Source organism: Python bivittatus, unplaced genomic scaffold (genome assembly GCF_059951505.1).
Source record: "Python bivittatus isolate LINGU-HERP-01145 unplaced genomic scaffold, Pbiv_v1 ctg000480_np1212, whole genome shotgun sequence".
NCBI classification, from domain to species: Eukaryota; Metazoa; Chordata; class Lepidosauria; order Squamata; family Pythonidae; genus Python; species Python bivittatus.
Genome location: NW_028277075.1, coordinates 68,473,202 through 68,500,479, shown reverse-complemented (window position 1 = coordinate 68,500,479; position 27,278 = coordinate 68,473,202). Strand labels below are relative to the sequence as shown.

The 27,278-nt window shown below is 39.7% G+C and overlaps 1 protein-coding gene across 1 annotated transcript; it reads right to left on the bottom strand.

Moving 5' to 3' along the window:
• Nucleotides 1-1,629: 1,629 nt before the first annotated feature.
• On the bottom strand, nucleotides 1,630-20,354 carry LOC103053493 (acyl-CoA (8-3)-desaturase-like). Its single transcript, XM_007442391.2, has 12 exons — nucleotides 20,133-20,354; nucleotides 15,020-15,130; nucleotides 12,428-12,625; nucleotides 11,833-11,934; nucleotides 10,761-10,889; nucleotides 9,109-9,166; nucleotides 8,519-8,595; nucleotides 7,044-7,141; nucleotides 4,656-4,752; nucleotides 3,158-3,237; nucleotides 1,837-1,962; nucleotides 1,630-1,681 (listed from the first exon to the last, which is right to left on the bottom strand). Exons 1-12 carry the CDS (start codon nucleotides 20,352-20,354, stop codon nucleotides 1,630-1,632), a joined length of 1,350 nt encoding a protein of 449 aa, XP_007442453.1.
• Nucleotides 20,355-27,278: the final 6,924 nt, after the last annotated feature.

Sequence of the window (27,278 nt, the reverse complement as noted above, 5' to 3'; positions counted from 1 at the left end):
TATTGTGCTTCTCTAGAACATTGCTACGTATTATTGCAAGAAAACTGAGACAAGTATCTGATGAAACTAAAATAAAACAGTAAAGAGGCCCTCAAGTTGAGTTCAACTTCTGGGGACTACAAAGACATATTCATGCAATTTTCTTGGCAACAGCATGGAAGTGATTTTTAATTGCTTTCTACTGAAATGTTTTTTCAACTCCCTGGTGTAGCCTACAGATATTTCCTCATGATGCCCTCCCCCTACTATTCAAGTACTTACCTAGCCCAACCATGCTTAGCTTCCAGAACAATTTTGATGCATAAAAAGCAATTTCACTACATTTGATATTTATTCTGTCTTTCTCCATCTATATTCTATTTTTCTATTAATATTTTAAATATATATATTTAAAAGGGGGTATTGACAATTTAACCATTTTAGCAAATGTCTGATTTGCACTTATGACATACTTCTTACCAGTAATTCTTATAACTATTCAAAATCATAACCTTATCTATGCTATGCTATAAGCCATCCTTCCTTTCCCTACCACATCCAACTCTGAAAAAGACTGTACTTCCAACTTCAAACAGGGCACACCCAAATGCCTATGACAAACCTATTATTGCCTAGTTTAACTATAATGCATAATTAATATGAAAAATTAAATTAGGAGTAAATTGCCTCCAAAAGATGGGAAAGGATGAAAGATAAGACTGCTGTAGGGGAAGAAGAATATTGCCTAATCTAGAAGATAAATAACAAAACATTCCTGAATTCTGAAGATGTGATTCTGTCCCATCAAAAGAAATGGAAGAAGGGAAATCTTGAAAAAGCATCAGTGCAACTGTAAAAAAAAAAATTACATTTCAAGAAGAATCCTTTCCTGATGTTGCCATAGTAGTATGCAACTTGAATCGGGTACAACGGCCTTTCAAAATTCTCCACCAACTTAGTGAGGAAAGAGACTGAGTGGGTGATTTTTCTGAATTTCTCCACAGAATGGAGTGAAGCAATTAAAAGTGCAAAACAGAAAATGAAAATTGGAAGTCCAAAATGAGAGGTGCTTCCTTGTGAAATATTTTAGAATTATTTTTGTTATTATGGCAAGGTAAAGAATAGAAATAAATTATAAATGTACAGCATTTTCAAGACTCAGAATGGTTGCTGTTTGGGCCCAAACTAATAGGGATATCCTGCAGTCACACGATCAGTCTAAGCTGTACACAGGCAGAACAGATTTGCTGTGAAAAACTGTATATAGAGAGTTGGGAAGAAAACCAAATTATATACCCATCTTGTACATTTTCAGAAATGTTCAGTTCCTCTCTGTCTCTAAATGGACTGGCAGACTTTTCTCTGGGTTACCCATTAAATATGGAGAGATTTTCTACAAGGATAGAAACCTGCCTGACAAGATTTCCTGAGCAGCTGCTTGTTTTAGCACTGACTCCTTTAAGCCCCTGGCCTGTTGTCCAGCCTAAAGTCCAGAGAGGCAAGAGAAGGAGAAAGACTCCTGCTTGTAATCTGTCATTCGGATATTCCTATCCGCTAGCTGCAGAATTAAGTTCACCCTTTCCCATTAAGGACATTTGTGCTGTAGGTTCGGAGGGCAGCATGAGATTCCTTTCCAAGATATTGATTTTCTTATCTCTGGTGGTAAGCATTCTGCCAGTGCTTCCCCGATTCCTTCAGGCTGCTGCAGAGGGAAAGAGAAAAGGGGTCACATTCATCTCAGAAAGCGCATTTTCACAGTAGTGATCTCTTCTGTGCTACTTCTGATATTCTCACGCCCCACTGATCCTCCCTTGATGATGTGCCTGCAAATGGACTTTCCTGTTTGCTAATACTTACTGCAATATATCCAGAAAGGCAGTGAGTAGTGGCTTGCACTGATACTTAATGTTATGCTTGGCACATAGGGATTTCACCAGGGGAGCCACCTTCCAATAATTATGTCGAGGCATGGTTGGAAAGAGGCTGTGGAAAGAGAGGGAAAATATCAAGAAGACACAGTAGAAGATACTTCTATAGCTTGGGTCCTGCTCTCATCACTGCCCTTCCCGTCTCAGTGCCAGAGAGATGTCCTCTCCCATTGAGTACTGCCTATAGGCAGATTCATACAGAAAGAGATAATCTTTCACCTGTCTAGTTCTCAAAGAGTTTTGGGCAGGGATGAACAAGCTGAGGTCTTTCTGATTGTTGCTGAACCAGGATCCATCCTAATGAGTCCCCTTGTCTTAGGGTACTCAGCAACATTGTAGAGGTGCTCACAGGTTTTGTACTCATAGTTAAGAATTTTAAAGGTAAAAACCAGCATTTGACTTGGTCCAGAAACAAATTATAGTCACCCAGAGTAACTCTTCAGTGAGATGGGCGGTGACAAATTTTATATAAATATATGGACAAGCAGGTACTGGCCAATCAACCAGACATTGTGGTAGTAGACAAGGACCAGAAGACAGCAGTGGTGATAGATGTAGCAGTGCCAAGTGACAGCAACATCAGGAAGAAGGAGTATGAGAAGCTGGAGAAGTACCAGGGCCTGAAGGAAGAACTAGAGAAGACGTGGAAAGTAAAGGCCAAAGTGGTCCCAGTGGTGGTCAGAGTACTCGGGGCTGTGACTCCTAAGCTGGGAGAGTGGCTCCAACAGATCCCAGGAACAACATCAGAGCTCTCTGTCCAGAAGAGTGCAGTGCTAGGAACAGTGAAGATACTGCGTAGAACCCTCAAACTCCCAGGCCTCTGGTAGAGAACCCGAGATTGAGGAAGACACATACCACCCATAGGGGTGAGAGGGGAATTTATATACATATACGTATACGTACATGTATACATATACATACACACACACACACACATTCATTCAACCACTTCATCTGCTATAAGAGTAAAATGTGAAAAGCCCAAGCTCTAGACATCAGTGTTGCTGCTGCATTTTGCATGAAATACTGCTTCTAGGCACTTTTTCAGGACAGAACCTGGTCTAGTCTGGAATAGCCACAGCATGTATAACTGGGACAAGATCTGCCTTCCTTAGAACAAGCCAAAACTCCTGACCGCAGCCATCATTTGGAACAAAGCTTGAGCCATAATACACGTGTGATGCATACAGTAAAGCTGTACAAAAGCTGTATTATATACAGTACAATTTTTCTATATAACTTGTACTCACTGATGTTCAATCTGGAAATTCAAGTGCCCAGTGTACCAGTCATTGAATAGAGATTGCTCCACATTACATGTTGCTGAGAGCTAAGGGAGAAATAGAAACATGTAGCGTTCCAGTGACATCATTTATTGCTAAACATTATGTTTCTTCAGTAGTTTCTATCAACTTAACAGGTTTAATTCATTAGAAAAATGTTTTTTCAAAATTGTTAAATCACATATTTCTTGAATCCAGTCCTTAATATCCACAGTAATAGTACTTTTCCAGTCTTGCAATATCATTTACTTAGCTATTCCCAATACAAAGATAAACAATTACCCATTGTGCATTTGTATTTATGGCTAACTGTTAAAAAAAAAAAAAATAGAAAAGCTGTCATCTCTCTCATTATCTGTCATTCTCTCTTGTGATAGGTCAGGTTATCTATGCAGAGATGATCTGGTGTTAATATCACAACTATATAATGTTTCTTTTGTTAAGTTACAACCCTGTAATCAAGTTTCAGGGCATCACCTTTAATTTGCCTAATGCTTGCCAGAGACCTATTCATATAATCTATTCATCTAGGCCCATCCTTAATTGTCTTGCCTAAACCACAGTCTTGAAATTGTAGTGTTACAGCCATAGAGTGTTTCCAACTCAATCTCCAGTCCTGTAATATCCTGTGCAAAGCCCTAAGGTAAAAGGACACCAAAAAATCTTGAAAGACTTGTTTTTAAAAAACTAAAATGAAAGAAATAATTAGTTTTTTCCCCCAAGTGCACACAGTCATTCTAAGCTATCTGGGGAGATTGCCCTCACTACCACCAGAAGATTCAGACCTCCTCCAATATGTTCTTCTCTACAATATATAGAGAAGATAGCACTGTTTCTTTCATCACCATCAATGTTTGGCTAGTCCTATCTGGAATCAATATGTTGGCCTTGTGGATCTATTAAGTTCTTTTTCTCTGGACCAATAGATCTTACAAAGTTAATTTTCAACACCATTGAATATCTGGGTTCATGACCGCAGACAGAACAATTACTCTGAATTGCACATGTGGGGATCTGGAATTGTAAACTGTCCTTTAGGGTGGAGGCTGGAAGCTACATCATTGGTATTATTCCTGCCTTACCCAGTTGTCATGAAGAAAAAACAGGGGAGATCAACAGGCAATGTACCACATTGTTTACCACCAGTGGCCTCATCATCTACCATGGACAATGAGATCATTGTTGGTCCCCCACCTCTTCTCCATGAGAAGAGAAAGGGCATCATAGTGCAATTGCATTTTTCCCAGTGAGTGCAATATGGAAGTGATTTCCAACTGCCAGCATAGACATATAAATTGCATTACCTGCTCTTTACAAGATCATGTTCCCATGTAGATAAGGACATGAAATATTTAAGAAAACAGCTGCATAATCTGGCCCTGTGTTTCACTACTAAGGATCCAACATTTGAGAATAAGATTATCCAATGAAAGGACATTTCCCCTTTAAATAGAAACTATCTTACCTGGGCAGAGAACCAATCTAAATTCTGATCATAGTCAATGTTCATTGGAATGTGGTTCATCTGTGAGACCCAGAGAAACCATGTGCTTTCTAATAACCTGTGTAGACATACAAGCAGTAACAATCATGATTCAAACAAGCTCTCTAAATGGTTTATTTGCTAGTAAAACTACTTTGCTTGTATCTGCCCAATACATGGCATGATCATTGCTATACCATATAGTCACTGTTATGGAAAACTTTTAAAGTTTCAATTTTGTTAAAAAAAGATTGTTTACAAGACAACATGTTTCAGGATTTCAACAATGTGAATGTAGCCCATCTTTATCTAGAATGCATAACAAAACTGCATCTATGAAGTTGAAGTTTCTGGCACCTTTAGAAATGTATATTCTCACACACGTGCACACCTCTATGTACTACACCACTGCACTAACAGACTATACAGGAAGGCAAATTCTTATTGACAGAAGCAGGGAGTTAAAGCTATTGTATTTTGTAACAACCCTGTAGATTAATCTATAACACTTTAAGCCCTCATGTCCAATTAGAAGTTTCAGGTATTCTAAACCTGTGCAAGCACTCACATTCTTCAGAGTTCTCAACTAGGCAAGTAGTGCTATTAGTTGCACAAGTTGATGAGCTGCCCACACTCGGATTACAGTACCTATTGGGCAAGAAAGGCAGATAAAAGTGCTTAAGTTCATCTTTCTGTTTCTAAAGAGAGAGAAAAGCTCTTAAGATTTGCCTCTATTTGCCTTCATAGCTCCCTTTCCATATTCATTTCCTCATCATCAATCTTCCCATTTGCAAATAATTCTCAACGTACTTTAAAACCAGCCTGATTTCTCCACTGTGTCCTCACTATCAATTGATCAAAATCACTTTTAGCTCTATGTTAATTATATACTTAAAAGTTTGATTTTCACAGACATCACCCTAAGACAATTGTTGCTCAGTCTGAACTAGCCAACAGCTAACACTGAGAATCCCAGCCAATGAACGCTAATTCTTCTGGCTTGAAAATCACTAAGGTGCACTGTCCCCAGAGCTTTCAATGACATAGGAGTTACAAACAGCTCCTTCCTCTTCCTTTGCAAAAAAAAAAAGCAAAGAGGTTTCTAGTCCTCCCTGCAAAACATGCGCTATCCAGGCATTTTGCAACATACATTTGTGTGCTTGTCTGTTTGTTTAGGAAGCAATCTTTCTGATAGATTGCTGGTGGGACTGCAATGGAGGATTGATTTGTGAAAGTGTTAAAGAAATCTAAAAATCCTTCATTTCCATGGTGCCAGAGCAGCCTTAAAGCTGATTGTCCCAACAAATCCTGAGAGTTTTAGGGCTGCAAAACCACATGCCAACAAAACTGCATTTGAGGGCTTTTGCCTGGGGGTAGATTGGATGAAACAGAAGTTGGTAGGCAGGTTATATACGGATATGGCAGGCAGCTCTCCAAAGGCCCTGATGCCTTGGACGAAGTCACTGAGATGCAGTTTTTACCCAACTGTGAAGCACAGGAGACAGCAATAGTGCTGTTTTTTCTGAGGGTAGGAACTCGATTGTTTTAGACGTTTGCAGCTCATGACTGCTAGATTGCAGTCAGTTGCATGAGGTCAGGAGCAGGGCATAAAGCAGCAAAGGTGGAATAAAATTGTCCTGTGGTATGGTTTTTTATCTGTTCCTTTTAGCTGGGCTAAACTGTTTAGCTGCTTAATTGTTGTGGTGCTGTAGGGTATAAATATTGATAGTGATGACATGGAAGACATGATAATTAGTGGTTGTAGAGGTGCTGGTAAGTAATACTTTGATAATTGGTAATGACCTTAACAATGACAGGAGTTTGATCAAGATCACTATGGTGGCTGTGCTGCTTTAATGGCATAGTTGTTTTTCACTTATTTTAGTTTTTATATGTTACACACTAGTTTGAGGTGAGCTTGAGGAAGGATGACATCTAGTTTTTTAAGTAAAAAAGCCCAGTAATATAGACATAGATATTACTTGTTGATCTTTTGAGGCATGCACCATGTGGAAGATTTTCTATTGCATCTCTCAAATCTACAGTCAGTAACTGCATCCACAGCAAATAAAAGTCTTGTGATTATAATGGTACTTGCTGTGATGCAGAAACCATTGTAACATGTGAAAAGGTCAGTAATAATTTTAACAGGGGCTTATCTGTTTTAGGTCCACACATTGTTAAGTCAGAAAGAAAGGGAAACCTCATTATTTTTTCAGGCTGGAGAACAAAGCTAGCTATGTTCTAGCTACAAATTTGCTATGAAGAAGCTAATTTGTACATACTGAAGGTCACCTTTTGACTTCACACTCCTTAAAAGCATTAGTTGGGTAATGGCAGCAGGATAGAGTTTTATATAATTGTTATTACCTGGCTAACCAGTAGTAAGCCATGAAGCTCTTAAATCCCATTAAAGGAACATACATGAGGCAGACACGGAGGTCATAGAAAAGAGTGAAAAACAGCTCCTGCCAAAGAATAGAGTGTTGAATAACCACAATAGCAACAACATATGGATCATTATTATGAGTTCCTTTGTTAATTTCAGACTAATTACCTGTAATGTAGCAAATAGAGGGGCTAAAGGCTATAATGCAATAACATTGGCAATCTGTAGTATAGTGCTGTTAGACTTTCAGGGCCTCCTCATTCGTGCATCTTGTATAACTCCCACAATGATGAAGGAGTCAGGGTGGAGAGAGAATCTGTTCCACTACTAGCATCAGTTGTACAGGAATCCTGATTTACATCAAACTGGAAAGAATTTCTCTAGAGCAGGAGTGGGCATTCTGGAAGCTGCTAGCTCATGTCTTTTGGAATGGCTAAGGATTGCAACGGATGGGGATGTGACTCAAACTGAGCAGAACTGTGTTACACTCAAGGGTAGGGCTGAGGTTTTCTACCTATAGTATGTCTAATTGTGGAGCATTGCTGTTATTATTAATAAACTGTAGCATATTCCCCATATGAGTGCCCCAGATAATCCCTCCCCCATGTCTCTGCAACTGCACCACAGTATCCATGGCAACTAGAAATGCAATCTCAGGGCAGTCTCTCCCTCTGCTCTTCATCACGTGCTGTTCCCGCTGCTGCTGCTACCTGTGCCTCTCCCTGAAGGAATGTATGCCTGTTTTCTGAATTTCAGGTTGGCTTGGAAAATAAGCTAAACAATTTACAGTCTTGGAGATAACTTCACTAATTTCTGATGCAATCCAGTGGGAACAGGCTCATTGTTAACATATTTTTTAAAATAGCAATTGTAATAAAAATTACAGTTAAAAAGATAAAAATTAACACAAACTAAAAAAGAAAAGAAAAAAGAAAGTGGAGAAAAAATAGAAATAAAAATAGAAAAGAAAGAAAAAAGAAAAAATAGGAAAGAAAAAGAAAAGAAATATATAAAAAATGATTCCCCCTTCATCACAAGTATAAACAATTTTAGTAACTTATCACCTTCTCTAAAAATAAAACAAATGATCTCTTCTTTGCATATCCCATCTCTTATCTATAAGCAACCCTAGTTGTTTCAGTCCTGATCAGCAAAAGTCCATTATGGATGGCCAGAAATAACACCATATCTATTTTAACCTTGATCAAATAAACCAACTTTATATCCCTTTCTTTTACTTTTAACGATCTTGATCTTTAGTCCCTTCAAATAATGTCCTGAAACTTGATTTTTTTTCACTTTTTCTTTGCCCCCTCTCACAAAATTCTTCAAAGTTTTAACGAGCCTCTTTTGTTAATCCAATATAGAAAAATTATCCAGGTCACTCTCTTGGTTTGTTATTTGTAAAACTTGACCATACACCAATCCCCTAAAATAAAGAGCCATTGTGACTTACCAACCATTTTTTCCTTTGAAATAAATAGCGGAATATAATCAATTGGACAGCAATCGTAAACGTCAATGGGGCTAAGACTAATGTAAAAATGCAAAAGAAGAATACAAAAATGAGTGTGTGACATGAACTAAAATAAAGGTAGAACATATCCAAGAGGAAAAAAACAACCTCTGCTTCTGAATCCCATCTTGCATTAAACTATCCATCTTATTCCCTAACATATTGCCCAAGTGCCCATTGGGGTATTTCTGTAGTGATTGAGTCCAAGACCTGATGTAGAGGGGATAGGGAATGGCCTTGAAGACCTGGAGGAAGAGCTGCTGCCAAGGCAACAATCAGACAAGTGCGGCTTGAGCCCTTTCCAAGAAACTAATTTGAGTAAATGTCTCAGGCCACTCCCTGGTTCACATGAAGGTAAAGGGAGGAAGCACATTCAGACTTGCAAGATCCTGATGCTATAGCTGTTCTAACAAAAGTAGTCCTGACCTATGCGGCATCGGTTTCTTAGTGTGGTCTACCTTATAGGGCTGCTATATGACCTCATTGGTTATCCAAAATTCAGGCTCCTGTGAACATGGCAAAACACTTACGGGTGAAGTATTTGTGTTGGTGCTGGTAAGGCATGTACTTCATTTTCTTCTTTCCGAGCTGCACATGGAGAGAAAGAACACAACAGTTAAATTGACAACTATGTACAGTAAATTCCACATCAGTGTCAGGTTATCAGGGTCCATTCTCTACAATATAGATATTGAAGAGTTTGATCTTTGCAGATTGCTATGTCATAGATCACTTGATCTGTGTTTCCTGATCTTCTGTAGTGCACACAGCCTTTTATGGGGTGAGGGCTGCACCTGATCTTTGAGGTGGCCACCTTTCCAAAATAGACAGGGCTAGAGAAAAAAAAGTGGACAAGATAACACCAAAATTAAATGTGCTTTCACTTCACTTCACTTCACTTCACTTCACTTCACTTCATTTCAATTTGATTCAATTTAATTCAGTTCATATGTTGAATCCCCTTTCTCTTTTTTGTCACATTAAAAATTATGGTTTGTCAACTTTTGGAGAGGCATTGGGATCCATTCTCCAGGCTTTGGGAGATCCCATGCATATTCTGCATCTAATGTGGAGGTTAAAACTATGCTATCCACTGACTATGATAGTTCTTCAATGCTGTGATGAAGTTCTCAGTTGTTTAAATATATCCATGTATGCATTTAATAGTATTTAGATATGTAAATTAGAGGAAAATAGGCAGTTAAACAAAGTGTGCCTTTTTTATGAGGCCATTTCTCCCCTGTGAAAGTGAGCAGAGCTTTGTTTGAATTGGTTTTAAGAAGTCAGAGTTAGGCTTACTTTTAAATATTATTAGGTGACCTAGTGTTCTGTGTGTCTACTTTAGTTTTTTTTTATCACTGCTAAAGTAACAAAAGCTCTTGATCATCTTTTATTTGAAGGTAGAATACCAGCCTGAATGGTTTTTGTTTTTGTTTTCCTTTTTGAATTTGCCTAAGCCCTAAACAGAAAGCCAGTTTTTGAGGTCATTTTTATTGCATCCTTAAATATGCACAAATCACTTGGTTAAATTCTTTGGTTCTGCATACATCGAAGCACAAATTTTAGGAGTGCAGTGGAACTTTGTGTCATTAAATATAGCTCAGAATGGGAACAGATCTGCCAATGTAACTGTATAATGCAGGAAAAGTGTGCTTAAAATTATGGCTGGGGCCAAGAGAGAAAGAAATACCAGAAAACCAAATGTCTAATGTCACTGTAAAAGTGGCATTGTGATTGTAATTTGTACTAAGAAATGGTGTTCTGAGCAGGGAAGGAGTCTGTGCTGGGGGTCAGTCAAGATCTGTTAAGACAGGAACAGCTTTCTAATCACAGCTGCCCTCTTTTGTAAGTTCCAGTAGTTAGAGAAAATGACATGTAGCAACAGACTCTGATGTAGCTGGCATGCAAACATGTAGGGAATTGTTATCCAAAAGAAGAAAAGAAGTTTGACAATTCAGTACAGAAGCAGAGACTAGAAAATAAGGTAGTGTCTGAACTAATCCATCAGCAGCATGAGCCACTGTAAAGAAATCTGGGAGGTAGAAAGAACAAAGTTCCTTTCCTCCCACTTTCCTAAATTGCTCATCAGAGGTTAGGGTTGATTGATTGATTGATTGATTGATTGATAGTACTGCTAATTTTTTCTGGTCTTTTGTCTATCCAAGACTTTCTATTTATTTACCTCCACAGAGAGTTTCTTCCCCAGACTGAAAAGGAATGGGTGCATGTTAAGATCAGGGTCCTTCCGGAAGCAGTTGGGTTTGGCGTGATGCTGGTTATGCATGTGGTTCCATTGGCTCACTGGTCCTCCCTTGAGAAATACAGAAATACAAACATGAATTCCATCTCTCTGTGAATAATGCTGTATCCTATATATATTCCCCACTGACTATCTACAAAAGAAATAGCTACAGTTCTGTTGGTTTATGTTTCCTTCCATCTGGCAGGAATTGAATCATACAGCGTCAGCACACTCTGGCCTCCATCACTTCTGTATAAGCTAGCTCCATTACTTCTCCTGTAATGATGTCTTCTTATTAAATACCTGAAAAGGTTTCATTCCAAGACTAATTTTTGAAAATTCCAGTTTTGATGCTAAATGTGTGTGTGTGAAACAAAAGTAGACGTAGAAACACTCCACTGGTTTCTCTTCAGTAGTGAAAAAGCAAAGCAGACATAGTTCAGTATTGTTAAAACTGTTGTTGAAATTGTTTCATAGCTATGAAATCTTAAAGATAGACTTATGCCTGCCACATTTCTCTTAACCCCATCTCCCTTTTCTGTAAAGAGGCACTACTAATACTAGCCTTCACAGGAGTGTTGCAAAAGATGATCCTATATTTACAGTACAGGTAGTCCCCAGGTTAATAACAGCCGGTTTAAAGATGACCCATAGTTAAGAACAGAGCCTGTTGTAGCAAAATTCAAATTAAATACACAATGATTCAAGTTAAATACATATGGTTCAAGTTAATTACACAATACCACTTATACAGTATTATACAATACAATAATACTGTTCCAGCTTACATACAAATTTAACTGAAGGACAGACCTTGGGAATGGAACTTGTCCTTAAACTGGAGGCTACCTGTAGTTCAGTGCTTAAAGTGTGCTGTATAAATGCATTATCTTTACCCTGCTCTTAAACAGCCTAGAGATACAAAATAACAATGAATGGCAGATCCAATTTCAAATGCATAAATCATCACAATTAATACATAAATCATCCCTTCTCCTGGTTGGATTCTGACCTTAAGAATGCTAATCACCACGAAGTGAGCTACTCTGTTCCACTTAGGCTTTTGAAAGACTGAAACATGACCAAGATCGTGCTGGAAAAATCCATACTGGATCTGGAAGCAAAAAATCAAGAGTCAGACAACACAATGCATATGTATGTGATTTCTCCACACCTTTTCTGCATGGGAGTAATTGGTAGAAGAACATCACTGATCACCATTGAAAAGAACCGCAGTTATATTATGCATATTGTGTGATTATACAGTATACTGTATCTTCTCTAGTGCCAGCAAATACCATTGTCTGGAAGAAGAGTGCCTTCCTTCAAAATATTTTAATTCCAGGAGACAAATAAGGTGAAATAAGGTGAAATAATATCATGCTTATTCTGCAGAATAATTTGCTCAGGTCCTGAGACAATAGGAATAGTACTTTTCTTAGTTTGTGTGCAGCTGAATTATTATATTCAGTTTCAACAGCTCAAAGAAATGAAAATTGAGCTAAGTTTACAAGGTGTTAAATTCTTAATGTAAACAATGAAATTGTTCTAAGGATGTTGAAGACTATTCTACAACCCTGTTATACTTTTCAACACAAAGAGATTACCTGTGCAATGGTGAACAGCGTTACTCCAATAAGGAAAGGCATCCAGGATTTTCCAAAATACCAGATTGTAAACCAAGATGCAATGTCTAATATGAAAGCATGCAGAAACATGAAAGCAAAAAAGGTATATCTTGTCTTCAAGAGCCCCATCTTCTTCACTGTTGCACGCAGTTCATGAAAATCATGTACCAGCATTTCCTACAAGAAGTGATGACAGGGTTTTTTTTTAATTCCCTCAGAACATAAGAACCCTTTTGGTAAATTAGACCAAAAGCCCATCTTGACTTTTATGTATTAAACTTAATGTTGGACTTGGAGCAGGATGAACCAGTTTCAAATCCCTACTGGACCATGCAGCTTACTGGGTGACTTAGAACCGGTTGTTCTCTCTCAGGCCAAGCTATAACACCGAGTTGTTGGGAGAAAATAAGGAGACCCCCCATTTATGCCATCTGGAGCTTCAAAGAAAGTGCATGATATAAATGTGTTGTAAGCTGCCCAGAGTCCCCCATTGTGGGGAGATGGGCGGGGACAAGTTAAACAAACAAATAAATAAATAAAATAAAATGCAATAAATAAATAAATAAATAGATAAATATTCATCATATTGATTCCACAGTCTAGAGCTCTTTGGGAATCTCACATGGGGGATATCATATCTTCTCAATCATATCTCCTCACCAATGGTAACCAGAGCACTTTCAAAAATTGCTATGTATTCTCCTTTCAATGAAATTATAAAGGGAATCAAATTAATACCCAAAGTTTGTTTCAGTGATGCGACTTGAAGACCAGAAAATTATATCTAGGCCACTGTTTGAGAGATACATCTGGAAAATGCATTCCACTACCATTCTGTCTTTTCACTAAGCAGGACAAAAATTCTTCTGGGCAGTAAAACAAACTTTGCATCCAGGTCTCACAACAAAGAACCAAGGCATCAATATTTGGAGTTAATAATATAGCAGTAACATTAAAAATCTGCAATGGGGCTTCCCTACCCCTTAAAGATTAAGATAATTGTGTTTGAGAGGGAAAATGGAATGAAGGATTGCAAGTTACAGTATGTATAAATGGTGAAGAATTAGAGTAAGTACATGAATTCGTGTCCCTTGATAGAATGTTTAGTAAAGATAGAAGAGAAATTTTAAGATGTCCAAGTGCTGGTGGAAATTTGTGGGTAGTATGTGGTCTGTTGCAAGTAACAGATGTTTGTTAAAAAGAGGATAAAATATCTGCATATAAGAGCATACATCTGCACACCTTCTTAAATGGGAATTTGCTATATCAGGACAAACATATAAGTAAATTTAATGCTGTGGGAATGAGGTTCTGAAGTAGTAAAAGAAGGAGATAGAGTTAAGAAGGAATGAGTCCGAAGTAAAGGTATATTAAATACAAAAGTGAGTGACCAGTATGAAATAAATATGTTGAGGTAGTTTGATCAGTGAGAAAGAATGAATGAGGATCAAATTGTAAAACAAATTAGTAAGAAGTGAATGGGTCAAACCAAAGGAGAAGACTGAGAAAGTTGTGAGAGCACAGAGCTGATAATATCCTTAAAAAGAGAGAGGCAAGACATTTAATGTCCAATACACAATGAATGAAATGGTATATAGACATAGATGAAGCAATTATTTTGTGTGCAATGGATGGCTATATAAATATGATAAATAAATAAAATAAAAATAAATTACAGTTTGTAAGAATATCTGTATATTCATTTGTCTGTCTATCTATCTGTCACATTTGTATAGCTGCTTATCTTCATTTTTTAAGAATAGAAAGATATGAAAAGATAAAGTGGATTGTATGGATGTAACCTAGATTTAGCTATTTGTCTTTCTCCTTTTCTTATCTCATACCTTTAATTCCTCTGGCTTATTGTTTCTTACTCCTCTGCATTCTACATAATGTTGTTTACCCTGAAAGGGATTAGCGTGATGGATATATATGTATGCACGTATGCCTAAGTATCTACAACAATAAAGGCTGTGGTTCTGCAAAAGGAATCCAGCAGCTGAGATCATCAGCACCCTGATGTGCTCTGAGTCACTTAATGCAGAAATGAGCAAAAGACGAGATCTGTCAAGCCACATCAGTTATAATCAGGTGGAGAAACAGTAGCCAAGAGCCAGTTTAGGGGTAATATGTATTTCCCTTCCAAAAAATAATCCCTTCATGATGACACTGAGCATATTTCTCATTCAAGGAGTTTGTGTTCAGTCCCAGGCCTTATGCACATATTCTTTTGTATGCAAATATAGAATTTTCTGAGAGGTTTCTTAGTTATCTAATTTAGGAGGGGATATTTGGTTTGTTGTCATTCTTGCTAAGTCATAGAAAGCCAGAAATTACTATTGCAGATAATAGTGTTCTAGACAGATCACTGGGGGATGTAACTACGGATCACAAGCTAAATTCTACCTATTCTATGCTAGAGCATTAATGCAGTTTTTTGTTGGCAAGCTACCAGATTTCTACTCTCTCTCTCTCTCTGTCTCTCTCTCACACATATGCATACACACACGCAAGCACATGCACACATGCAGAAACAGGATTATGCCTTGTTTTCAAAAGGGATATACTCACATTTTTGGTGGGCTCACAGCTCGGTTGATCTGGTGCAAGTTCTCCAATTAGAAGTGAATTCAAATATTTCTTTACTAGATCCTCATCTTTGTGGAAAGCTGCAAAGGCATCCTAAATACACACACACACAGAGACACAAAATAAGGTTAACATGGAGAAGACTACATGTCTAATGTGATGGACATACCAGTTAAATTGGCTAGGTGTCCTTTTGGGAAATGTTGAAAAATGCACTGTAGGTGATGCTTCCCAAGGACTCGCTAGGAGACCAACTCCATGACATTGATTCATTTTGAGGACTGAAGCAGTGTTATTTTAGTTTACCTGAGACAAGAACAAGGCAGGATCATCTTCCCCTGCCATGCTCAGGCTTGTGGAAGATCTGATTTTTTTTACCGGTTTTGCTCCTGCTTCACCCTGCCTCTCAGCATGGAGCAATGGAAAGATCTTGGCTTGATGAAGAGGCTTCTATGTAAAATTGCTTTCCAGGGCTACAAATACTGTACATTTCTATGGGACCCAGCATCAAAGAAACCCTTAATGGTTATTTCTTTTCTTTAAAAAGAGGCATCTCTAGTGTTTGTGTCTGAGAAACAAAGCTTGGCAATGTAGCTGCCTCTGGAGCTCTCAGGCCTGAAGGCTGGAAGGAAAGGAGAAAGGAGTTCAAGGCTGACTGTGAGAAAGAAGGAAGAGGAGGAAAAAAGAAAAAGCAATGGAACTACATGGCTGTCTGTCAGGAGCAAGAATGGAGAAAGTGGGAGTATGAAAGCAAGAAGAAAACATGATAAAGGAAAATGACTTTTTTCCCCTCCTTTTCTATGGAGAAACACCCTCCCTTTCAGACTTGAGCTCTTTCTTCTGGAAGAAGCAGCATTTTTCCTCTCTGCTCCAAAAGGAGGAGGAGAAAGAGGAGATTTAGAACATGCAGAGGCAGCACTAACCTGGCTCAGGTCAGAGTCAGAGGATTATTTATTTATTTATCTATCTATCTATCTATCTATCTATCTATCTATCTATCTATCTATCTATCTATCTATCTTTTTTTTTTTTATCGCCGCCCATCTCACAAAAAGCGACTCTGGGCTGTGTACAACAAGCCAATAACACAATAACTACATAAAACATACATTGCCTAAAATAAATTATATAATCATTATTAAAAAGCATTTAAAATGTGGCTTATGTTATATAATATAAAAATGTGGTTGCAGGTGAAAGAGGAGTCTGGCACCCACAAGCACCATGAGGCAAGTTGTGAACCAATTATGCCGGCAGAGCCAACCAGTAAAGTAAAGAATCCAGGAAAGAATGGAAGTTAGGGGGCTAGGTGAAATAACTTCCTCCACTCCCTTCCTCACTTGGGGGAGGGGCAGAATCCACAAGGTTGTAGACACAGCATCACCATCCGAGCTTTGTCCCTTTTGTACAAGCATCCTCACTTGCCATCTTGCAGTTTGGACCCCCGCCCCCCACAGACTCTCTGCTCTTCCTTCAGTTTGCGCAAGCAAATCCCTTGTTAACAAAATGAGAGCATTCTTTCCTCAAAAGACAGAAAAAGAATATAGAACTAGAGATAGAAAATACACGAAAGGAAGGACAGCATGATCAGACTTGAAAGGTTCTGTCATTATAGACAATCTCAAGAAAAGTAGTTTTAGCCTTCCTGTGGAGTTGATTTTCTAGTCTGTTCTACCTAGTGGGGCTGACATAAGCCCACACAAATTATACAACTCTGTTGGGACCTTGAGATATTTTTTTCACTCCTTGAGACTTAAGGAAAACTTTCAAGACAAGAAACAGGATACAGACATGCCGCCATCATCAATCCAACACGTGCTGGGAGAACACACAACTACAGATCACAACAAACCCTAAATGCTTTAAGCAAACAAACAAACACACCCACATGGACATCCCCAGATGGATGCAACACTGAACTGGATTTCTACACTGAGTATTTTCACCAATAAACCACAATCATCAGTAAAAAAAAAAAAACCAACCCTACACAATACTCTCAGAAGGGAAGAAGATCCCATCTAAGGCCTCAAGATCAGCAAGGATTTTGTAATCAAAGAAGCTAATAAGGAGGGGCAGTTGTCATTATGAATAGTGTTGATTATGTTCAGGAAGATGAAAGGCAACTCCAAACATGGCATTGTATAAACTTCTGTCCTGAGATCTCACACCAAGATATGAGAAAGAACTACACAATTGAATGAAAGAATTTTCTAAAGATATAGAAGACTATATCTATATGCAGACACTGCAGGAACACTGAACAGGCACCTTCTACTTTCTACCCAAAATACATATAACAGGAAATTCTGTCCTGTTGTTTCAAGCACAGGAAATATTGCACCTGGAATATCAGGTTTCATGTACCTTATGCCACCAGTGGTCCCACCTATATAAGAGAGACCATATGCTTCCTGAGAAATTTGGCAACATTCCTGACAACACCATTTTAGCTACCATGGATGCTGAGGCACTATACACAACATCCCTCACAAACATGGACTTCAAACTATCAAGATTATAACTGAGGACAACACAGCACAGTTTGCCACCATACAGGAAACCTACAGATCACCAGGCATATCTACCTGCTTCCAGCTTCCATCCAGAATATATGATCAAGTCCACAGTCTACATCCAGGTCTTATGTTATAACTGAATTTGTTTTGAGCCACTAGACAGAGATACTCAACTGATGGACTTAAACCAGGCATTCAGGAGGCTAAACTCCCTACCCAGTGAGAACAATAGAGTCAGACTGATTCCCAGAGAGGACCGATTGAAATACAGATCTACAAAAACAGAACCACAGAGGACCACCGGCTGTTATTTACAGCTCACAACACAAGCCGCTCAAGTGCAGCAAATAAGCTACAGTCCATCTTGGACAATGACACAGTACTTTTTTAGATACTTGGTAGCAGGCCCATAGTTGCATACTGTACATATTCAATGAATTCTGAAACAACTCCTCTTAAGCTACAAGAAACAACAGGACAATGACACTAACAGGGACCAGATCCTACAACGACCCCAGATGTCTACTTTGCTCCTACATTTACATCAGCAACACCCTCACCAGCCACAGTAACATCACAAAGTTAGAGCTTCCTTCACATGCTCTTCTTCTGCTGTGATACAGGCCATCTTCTGTCAGCAATGCCCACCTGGATTCTATATAAGACAAACAGACCAGACTTCACACAAAATAATTAATGGATACAAGTTTGACATCAGAACTCAAAGGAAGGATAAGACAACAGTACAGCATTTCAGCCTTCCAGAACATTCCATTATAGATCTCAAAGCAGGAGTTTGAATCAAAGAACCTTCACCAGCAGAACAAAGTGTGAGACAGCTGAACCTACGTACATCAAAAGGTTTCAGGCTATCTCAGAAGGCCTTCAGAAGACAGTGGGGCTTTGACCCATTATAACTGTATAATATGACCCATTATAACTGTATTTCCTAAGGAACCTTCATCTGTATAATTCCCCAGTTTCCCCTTTCCTTTCCCACTTTCCTTTCTTCCCTACTGCCACATTCCATGCACATAAATCCTGTATCACTTTAGCCACTCTGTGCATCTGATGAAGTGAGCTAGAGCTCAGTTCTCCAGTTGTAGCATATAAACTCCTATTGCTTTGATGTGATTTCTTTAATGCACATTTATTTATTTGTTTGTTTGTTTGTTTGTTTATTTTTCAAATTTAGACACCGCCCATCTCATGAGGAAATCGCATTATTCTTATATTCTTATACGGAATTAAATGTTGCTGACCTCGTTTGAAGAAGGTATTCTTATTCATAGAGTGATCGTGTATGGATTCTCCATTCAGTATAATTCTCCCTTTCATAAAATCACAAACATTATGATTCAATGGCAAGGTAGAATCTCATGAGAATATCAATGGTGGTCTGCTGACAAGTATGGCACTAATACCTGGATGTCCCATAAGAGATGGTTTAATATAAAGAGACCCTTCTGTCAGGGGTTAATCTGAGGGCAGAATATATTAGGTATTTCTCAGACATGTCTAGAGGTTTTAGTGTTGCATGTTTCCAGAAAGTGTGATCCTTTTCCACCTGCTGCAGATGCTTCCAAGATTGAAAGCCCTGATAGATATGCAAGAACACAGTAGATGTCTGTGAGCCTCAGCTACTGATACTTGTGTGTGCATGTTATAACAGGTAACTAAAAAAGTCCATCTCTGCCTTGGGAATTTTTTATTTAGTTTATATTTATTTATTTATATACTGAAGCAATAATAATATATGTGTGTGTGTGTGTATAAAATAGACATAATCAACTTTATTTAAACACTGAATCAAAATATTTATTCTAAATATATTTTGGGTCTATAAACCATTGTATTATGAAACATACAATAGAGGCTACAGATCCTAAACTTACCTGGAATTCAGATGCCACTGAATTTACTAAAAAGTGCTAAAAGCCCACAATACTTGATAGAGCACACACTTCTTTGCTACCAATATTACTCACAGATTTTAGCTGAGAAAGTCTGCCAGACTGAATTTAGCTTAGGCGATATGCAAGCTGTGTCTATACTTTTGCACAAACACCTCAGAGCAGACCTTCAGATCTAAGCTGCATTTTGGCAAACGGGGAGCTGTTCACATTTCCTAGAAGTCAATCAGGTTTAAGCAACTGAACAGCAGCCAGACATTTACCCGAAACTGAAAAGGAGGCTGCAAATCACAGCAACCTGCTTCTCTGGTGATCAGCTGCCATGTCCCTGCCCCATCCCCTTCCCAATGCCACTTCTGAATTTTGGTCAGATTTTGTCACTCAGTCCTACAAAATTGCCAAGTGACACAACCACCACCTGGAGCTTCCCTACATTATGTCATACCACTGGGCTGTCCAACCCAAAATTACTACTCTGTAATGTCAGGAATTCCCTAGGCTTCAGGCAAGAGGGATTCTTTTCCCCTCATTCTGCTAGCTGAGAACCTTGGAGAATGGCCAGGGAAGACAGGACCTCAACCGGAACGGTGGGCATGCAAAGCAAGTGCTTTGTGTCAGCCCTCAGGTCATTCTGAAGTCTCTTTCCCCCCAACAAGGACTCACCGTGGCATCTTGTCCAGAATAGTGTTTGATGATACGAGGCCCTCCTGGATGCTGCAGATAGAACTGGCTGACATCATAAACCTTTCGGTCGATGACCAGCCATCTTTCTTCCTTGAGGTTTCCATTGCCTGTGCGGAGCCCCACCTCCTCCCAGGTGAAAAGCCGGATGAACCCTGGCTCAACTTCTGACTTTCCTGCACTGGCTCCTGACTGAGGGGGCATTCTCACTGGGGACACTTAGTCCTACTAACTCCTGGGCTGTGCTGTTTCTCCTGTGAAGAGTTGAACAACTTTGCCTCTTCCTCCGGTTAGGTGTTGCACACAACTTTATATACCACTGTAGCAACCACCCACACCGCCCTTAACCTTCTGGTGCTCCAGATATGCTCTTGTAAAGCTTCTTGATCCTCCCCCTGCTTTATTCCCCCACAGTGTTATAGGAGTCAACTCTTCTTACAGACAGTACAGACTTTTATTAGACCATAAAATTGGATAAGCAAGGATATTAATTTTAACTTTTATTAATAACAGAATAATAAACAACTATAAAAATATTTATTCTGTGTAAAAATATTTCTGTAAAAACCATGACAGCTCTCCATAGGAGTCTAGCAGGCATCATCACCAACAGTCACTTCTAGAGGGCTTCCTTTTGTAATTACCAAAAGCAGAAAAGCGGAGAATTAGGAAACCTACTCAGGGACAGAAATATTGCAGAGAATCAGCATTTCATAAGAGCTGCTTCCAAAGCTATATCTCCTTCCAGTCATGGGAATGTTCCTATCACTCACTTTTTCAAGTCACCTCTAATTTCATTCCCGATGCCAATGCATTTTCAAAATGGGAGAGACACTTATGTCAGCCTGGTTGTGAATTAAACAAAAAAGATGTAAATCAAACAGAGGAGAGCAAGCAACTTTCTGCCATCTTGAAGCTTTGTGTTATGAGTGTCTGTCCCAACCAGCATGGTCAATACCCAGGGATTAAAAGAGCTATAGTCCAAAATATCTAGAAAACTGCTAAAATGCCATGAACTTGGGTGAAGGTTGAATTTTAGATCCTGACTCTCTCCCCACCTCAAGTCCTGTTCTGCTGCCTTATTGTGGTGGTGGGGTGGGGGACTGCAATGTTTCTGGAAGGAATAGGTGAAGAATCCTGGGACTATACAAGATTATGTACTTCTACTACAGTCAACCAACCTATGAATGTCATCTCAGCTCCCCAGTTAAACAAGGAGGTACCTACACCAGGCAACAGCAATATAAGATGTTGAAGGTAAATTATCATTTAGTGATAATGACAAAGGCATCGTTTCATACTATGTAAGAGAATGCAGTTGAAAACCATTTGGATAGACCAGATAAAGTGACTAACAATATAATGCCAGATGATGGGCCCTTCAGGTCAGATAGCAGTCAACATGGTATGGAGGAAGAGCTGTACTTATAGTCCTTATGAGGCAGCTAGCCTAAACAGTTCTAGATATCTAGTTGCAATGTTGCCATGTAGTGAAAGAAATTCCAAAGTTGCAAAGACAGTTACAGACTTGAATTGCATGTTTTCAGTCAGAAGATCATACTGTTTACTATTCAGGACAAAGAAGAAGCAGAGTTGCCTTCATAACTGGGAAAGATACAGCAAGGACAGTACTTGGGTACAATGCAGTCAAGGAACTGAATAATGTCCATTAGACTTCATGGACAACATTTTAAAATGACAGTTATCCAGGTTTATGATCCAACCTCTGATGCAGAAGAGGTGATTGACAAGTTTTGTGGTCAACTTCGGTCCTGACAGAAACTGGATATGTTACCTGTGGTTGGAGACTAGAATATCAAAACTGTTAACAGTAAGAAGGGAAATATAATTGGACTGTATTGTTTAGGAAATAGAAATGAAGTGGTATAATGGTTCATCAGTTTCTTTCAATCCAGTTACTTCTCTGAATTTCTCTGGATCATCACAATCTTCAAACAATCAAAACAATGCATATATACGTGCATAGCATCAGACGAAGTACACAAAAGTCAAATTGACTATATTATTGGCACAAGGAGGTGGAAGAGTTCAATTATAACAATAAAGACATAGCTAGGGGTTGATGGTAAACAGATCATAACTGCTCATGTGCAGTTTTCAAGTCAAGCTAAAGAGGAAAAATAAAGCCAACCATTTGCCATGATATCTTGAGAATATATCTCCATTTTCAAGGAGAACATCAGAAACTGCTTGGAAGTCCTAAACCTCCTCATTGATAGGAAACCAGAGGACCTATGGAGTTAATTCAAAGAACTTGTTAAAGATACTGTATATATATAAAAAGAGACTGCCAAAGACCAAGGAACAGAAGAAAGCAAATGGGATGTCAGAATAAATTGTGGAAATTATCAGGAAGAGAAATTTCCAAAAAAGAAGCCAAAGCCAAGAAAGATAAAGATCTCAGGAAGCAACCTAACAAGGATTTCAGAAAGTTGTTAGAAAAGATAGGAATCAGTAACACAGAGACATCTGTAAAGACATCAGAGACCTTAATCAGTATTGTGGTGTTACAGCCAGAAGCCATAATATACATAAAATATGTATATCATATATATGCAGAAACACATACGCCAACACAGAAGATAGAAACAGACACAGAAAAATAGTGAAAGTTTTCCAAAAGATAACTGAACTCAGAAGTTTCCAACATTGAATTGGTATGCTAAAGGATGCTGCTGGGCAGATTAGCAATTGATTCAAAGAAGATCAAACAAAAATGGAAGGAGTATACTGAAATTCTGTATAGTAGCAATGTCAGCAATGCCCATAATATTTTTGAAGTTATTTCCTTTTTATCAGAACCTCTGGTAGTAGAAATGAAGGTAGATCAGCACTTCAATGGTTACTAACATCAATAGAGGTATTGATGGAATATCTATAGAAATATGAGAAGCAACAGAAGAAGAATCCATAAAGATTCTAACTAAACAATATCAGCAAATCTGGAGAACAACACAATGGGCAAGAGATTGGAAGAGGTCATTCTATGTACCAATACTAAAGAAAGGAGATTTAACAGAGTGTGCAAACTATTGCACAATATCCTTAATGTCATATGCTAGAAAAATAATGCTTAGGATCATCAAACGCAGAGTAGACCCCTACATATCATGGCTAGCTCTGACTTTGAGGAGTCTGACACACAAGACCTCAGAAGACACACAAGATCAGCCTCAGGTGATTGAGCGCTCAAAGTTTCCTCCAACTGAGGTCCACCCTGCTCTCCCAGAGCAGACCTCAGTCTGAGGAAACTTTGAGCACTCAATCACCTGAGGCTGATCCACCCAGCAATCACCATGAGGAACTGTGCCTGCTGGCAGAGGATGAGGAATTGGAGCTGGAAAGACTGTTCAGCCCCAGAGCACACCATGTGCAATGGAGAGCAGAGTAGCAGCATTCAGCGCATCTCCTTGCACACCAGGGATACTCCCAGCCTTGATTTAATTCACCAGCATGGGCTCTACTTAAGAGCTACTGCTAGCTGACTTCCTTTGTCAGAACAACCACTCCACTTTCATGAGACTCTGCTCATTTATGCCCTGAATTCCTGCCTGTAAAAACTCTACTCTTTTGGACCCAGACTTGGCTGATGACCTACCCACGATACTGAGACCTTTTGAACAGTGCCACACTGATGCTTCTGCCTGCTGCTTTAGACTTTGACTCCTGGATATTCCTTACAGGCAAACTTCCAAGGCATTTGGGTCTGTTTGAACTGTGTGTACAATTGATTACATGTCCTGCTGCTTGTAGTTTCAATAAACAAGAGTAAAGCTTGGCAGTTGAACTCCTTTGGGTATGTGTGCAGATAGCTTGTTTCCAACCAACCCACCTCACTTAGCGGAAAGGAGGTTGTTGTTTGCTCTGTCACCACTTTTAAGATGGAGCAAGTCCTCACAGAAAAGACCCAACTTTCACATTAAGTCACCCTCCTTACTGCCCAGCTGAATGAACTTCAATCCCAGCAAGCACCAACTTCCACTACTTCTCCTCAATGACAAAAATGCCATGTTGTGGTTCTGGAGAAGTGTGATGGGAGCCTGGCTCAATTCCCTGTGTTCTTTGCCCAGTGCAAACTATATGAATTTGTGTCCCAAGGATTTTGCAGCTGACCACTTCCATGTGGGTTTTATTATCAGCTTCCTGACTGGCTCTGCCACACCCTGGACTATACATTTCCTGTTATTACAGAGCCCTCTGCTGGATGATTTTGTAGAATTCAGCAGCCAGCTTCAAGCCATATGGGAGGATCCATAAAGACCCAAACTGCAAATCTGCTCATCAGGGAACTGAAGCAAGGTTACTGCCCAGTGGCTGAATATATTAGCAAATTTTGCTTAGTCACTTAGGATCTGGCTTGGAATGATGCAGCCCTTTCAGACCAGTTTCAGAAAAAAACTGCTTGCTGAAATCCTTAATGAACTAGCCCATGGATTGTCCAGAGTCCTTGCAGGCACTCATCCATTTATGCCTGCGCATTGGCGGGTGTCTCCAGCAACAAAGAGCCAGACCCTGCGTTCCCCTAATGCAACTGCCACTTGTGCCCCCTGCTGCTGGTGAGGCACCTACTGAGGAATCCATGCAAATGAGAGGTGCCCAGCCCCAATTCACCCTTGCTGAAAAGAACCAGCAACAGCGTGAGGGGCCATGTTAATATTGTGGGGGCAAGGTCACCTGGCTGCCACGTGACAAAAAATCTTAAGGGTTTCATAAGGCTTCCTTCCCCACCTGCAGCCACTCCTGTCTCGTTTTGTTAAGAAGAAATCAGGGGAGCCCAGATTATGTGATGAGTAAAACAGAGTACCATCAGGAATCGCTACCCCTTGTCTCTCATTTCAGAGCTCTTGAAAGTCTTTACTACCCTTCACCTATGTGGACCTTATAGCCTGGTGTGTATCCAGAGGGGTGACAAATGGAAGGCCACATTCTACACTCAGTAGGACCATTTTGAATACACAGTCACGCCTTTTGGCCTATTTAAACATCCTGGGGTCCTCCAGAATTGTATGAACAATGCTTTCTGGAATCCCCTTGACCAATATATCAATATTTATTTGGATGACATTGTTATGTACTCCTCTTCTCTCTCCGACCATGAGAAACATGTCCGTACTGTGTTGCAATGCCTCTGGAAGCATCATCTCTTTGCCAAATTTGAGAAATGTGAATTTGAAAAAACCTCCATTGAGTTCTTGGGCCACCACATTTCCCCTGATGGCATTACCATGGACCTTGATAAGGTGAAAAAGCACCTGACTTGGCAACCCCCATGTAGGGCTAAAGACATCTAATGCCTGCTTGGCTTTGCCAATTACTACAAGAATTTATACTAAGCTTTGCAGATCTCATAGCATCTTTGACTCAACTGCTGCTCAATGAGTGTTTGATGCACAATAAGCATTTGAGACTGAAGACCATCTTTGGATCTGAACCCATTCTCCAGTATCCAGGTCCCACACAACCATTTATAGTGGAAAGAGATGCCTCAGACGCGGCTATTAGAGCAGTGCTACTTCAGGCTGGCCAGCACTCATTCATCTTTCCATGTGCTTACTACCCCCAGAAAGTCACGAAGGCTGAGCAGAACTACATAATCTGGGGTAAGAAGCTCTTTGCAATTAAAGTAGCTTTTGAAATGTGGCAATGCCTCCCAGAAGGTACATGGCACCCTGCTGAAGTCTGTTCTGACCACCTGAACCTTGAATATGTACAGACTGTGCAAAAACTGAATCAGTGGCAGATCCAGTGGTCATTACTCTTTGCCCACTTTGATTTTAAGATCACGTATATTCCCATACCTGTCAAGCTGAGGAAACAAAACTGCAAGAACACGGCCACACAGCCCGGAAGACCCACACCAGCCATCATATGCCGGCCGTGAAAGCCTTCGACAATACATCCAATATCTGTGTTCACTCTGTATCTCATTGTTCCTTAGTGGTCCCTGCTTCATCTCTGAGCCCTCATTGCTCCTTCACACCTCCACCGCTACCCATTATTGTACAAGGGGAACCTGAGTATGAGGTAGGCCACATTTTGGACTGCTTCCCCAGAGGTATCTCCAGTACTTTGTAGATTGGAAAGTCTATGGACCTGATGAAGACTCATGGGAAGATGCTGACCATGCTTATACACCTACGCTCATCCAGCAATTCCATCAGCACTACCTCCAGAAGCTGAAGCCTCTGGTTTCAGGAGAGGAGAGCCCTGGGGGGGAGGGATAGTGTCATGACCAGCTGTGACTCAGAGGAGTCTGACACAAAGGAACCTACTCTGGGAGAGTCAGTTAGACCTCAGTCAGAGGAAACTTTGAGCACTCAATTACCTGAAGCTGATCCACCTGGTAATCACTAGGAGCAGCTGCACCTGCTGTCAAAGGATGAAGAGTTGGAGCTGGAAAGACCATCCAGCCCAAAGAGCACCATGTGCAACAGAGAGTAGAGCCACAGGACTCAGTGCATCACCTTGCACACCAGGAGCATTCCCAGTCTTGATTGAATTCACCAGCATGGGCTGTTTAAAAGCTATTGCTAGCCTGTCTTCGTTCATTGGGAACAACCACTCTGCTTAATGGAGACTCTGCCCATTTGTGCCCTGAACTCCTGCCTATAGAAACTCTGCTCTTTGGGGCTTCCAGGTGAGGACTCATGGTGGTTAGATGTCCCTGCGAGCAACTCCATGCGCGGGGACAGCAGTGCGGTAGAAGCATTGGCCAGGAGCCAGGTTCTGGCTGATGAAAATCTCTCTGGAAGAAGAGAGATCATCAGGATCACCCATTTGCGCTCTGGAAGAGCTGTTCCTCATGAGGAGGCCACAGGAATTGAGTTTCTTGTGGTCATTCACAACTAACACAAAAGGAAGGAAGGAAGGAAGGAAGGAAGGAAGGAAGGAAGGAAGGAAGGAAGGAAGGAAGGAAGGAAGGAAGGAAGGAAGGAAGGAAGGAAGGAAGGAAGGAAGGAGAAAATAGAAGTGCACAAAGAAAGAATAAAAAGATATAGAAAGTTTTCAATTTTCTTTGCAGCAAATATAAATACAATTACAAAACAATCTCTTACTCTATGATTACAAAAAAAACCCTCTCTTTTTTCTATTATCCATTTTTTTTCT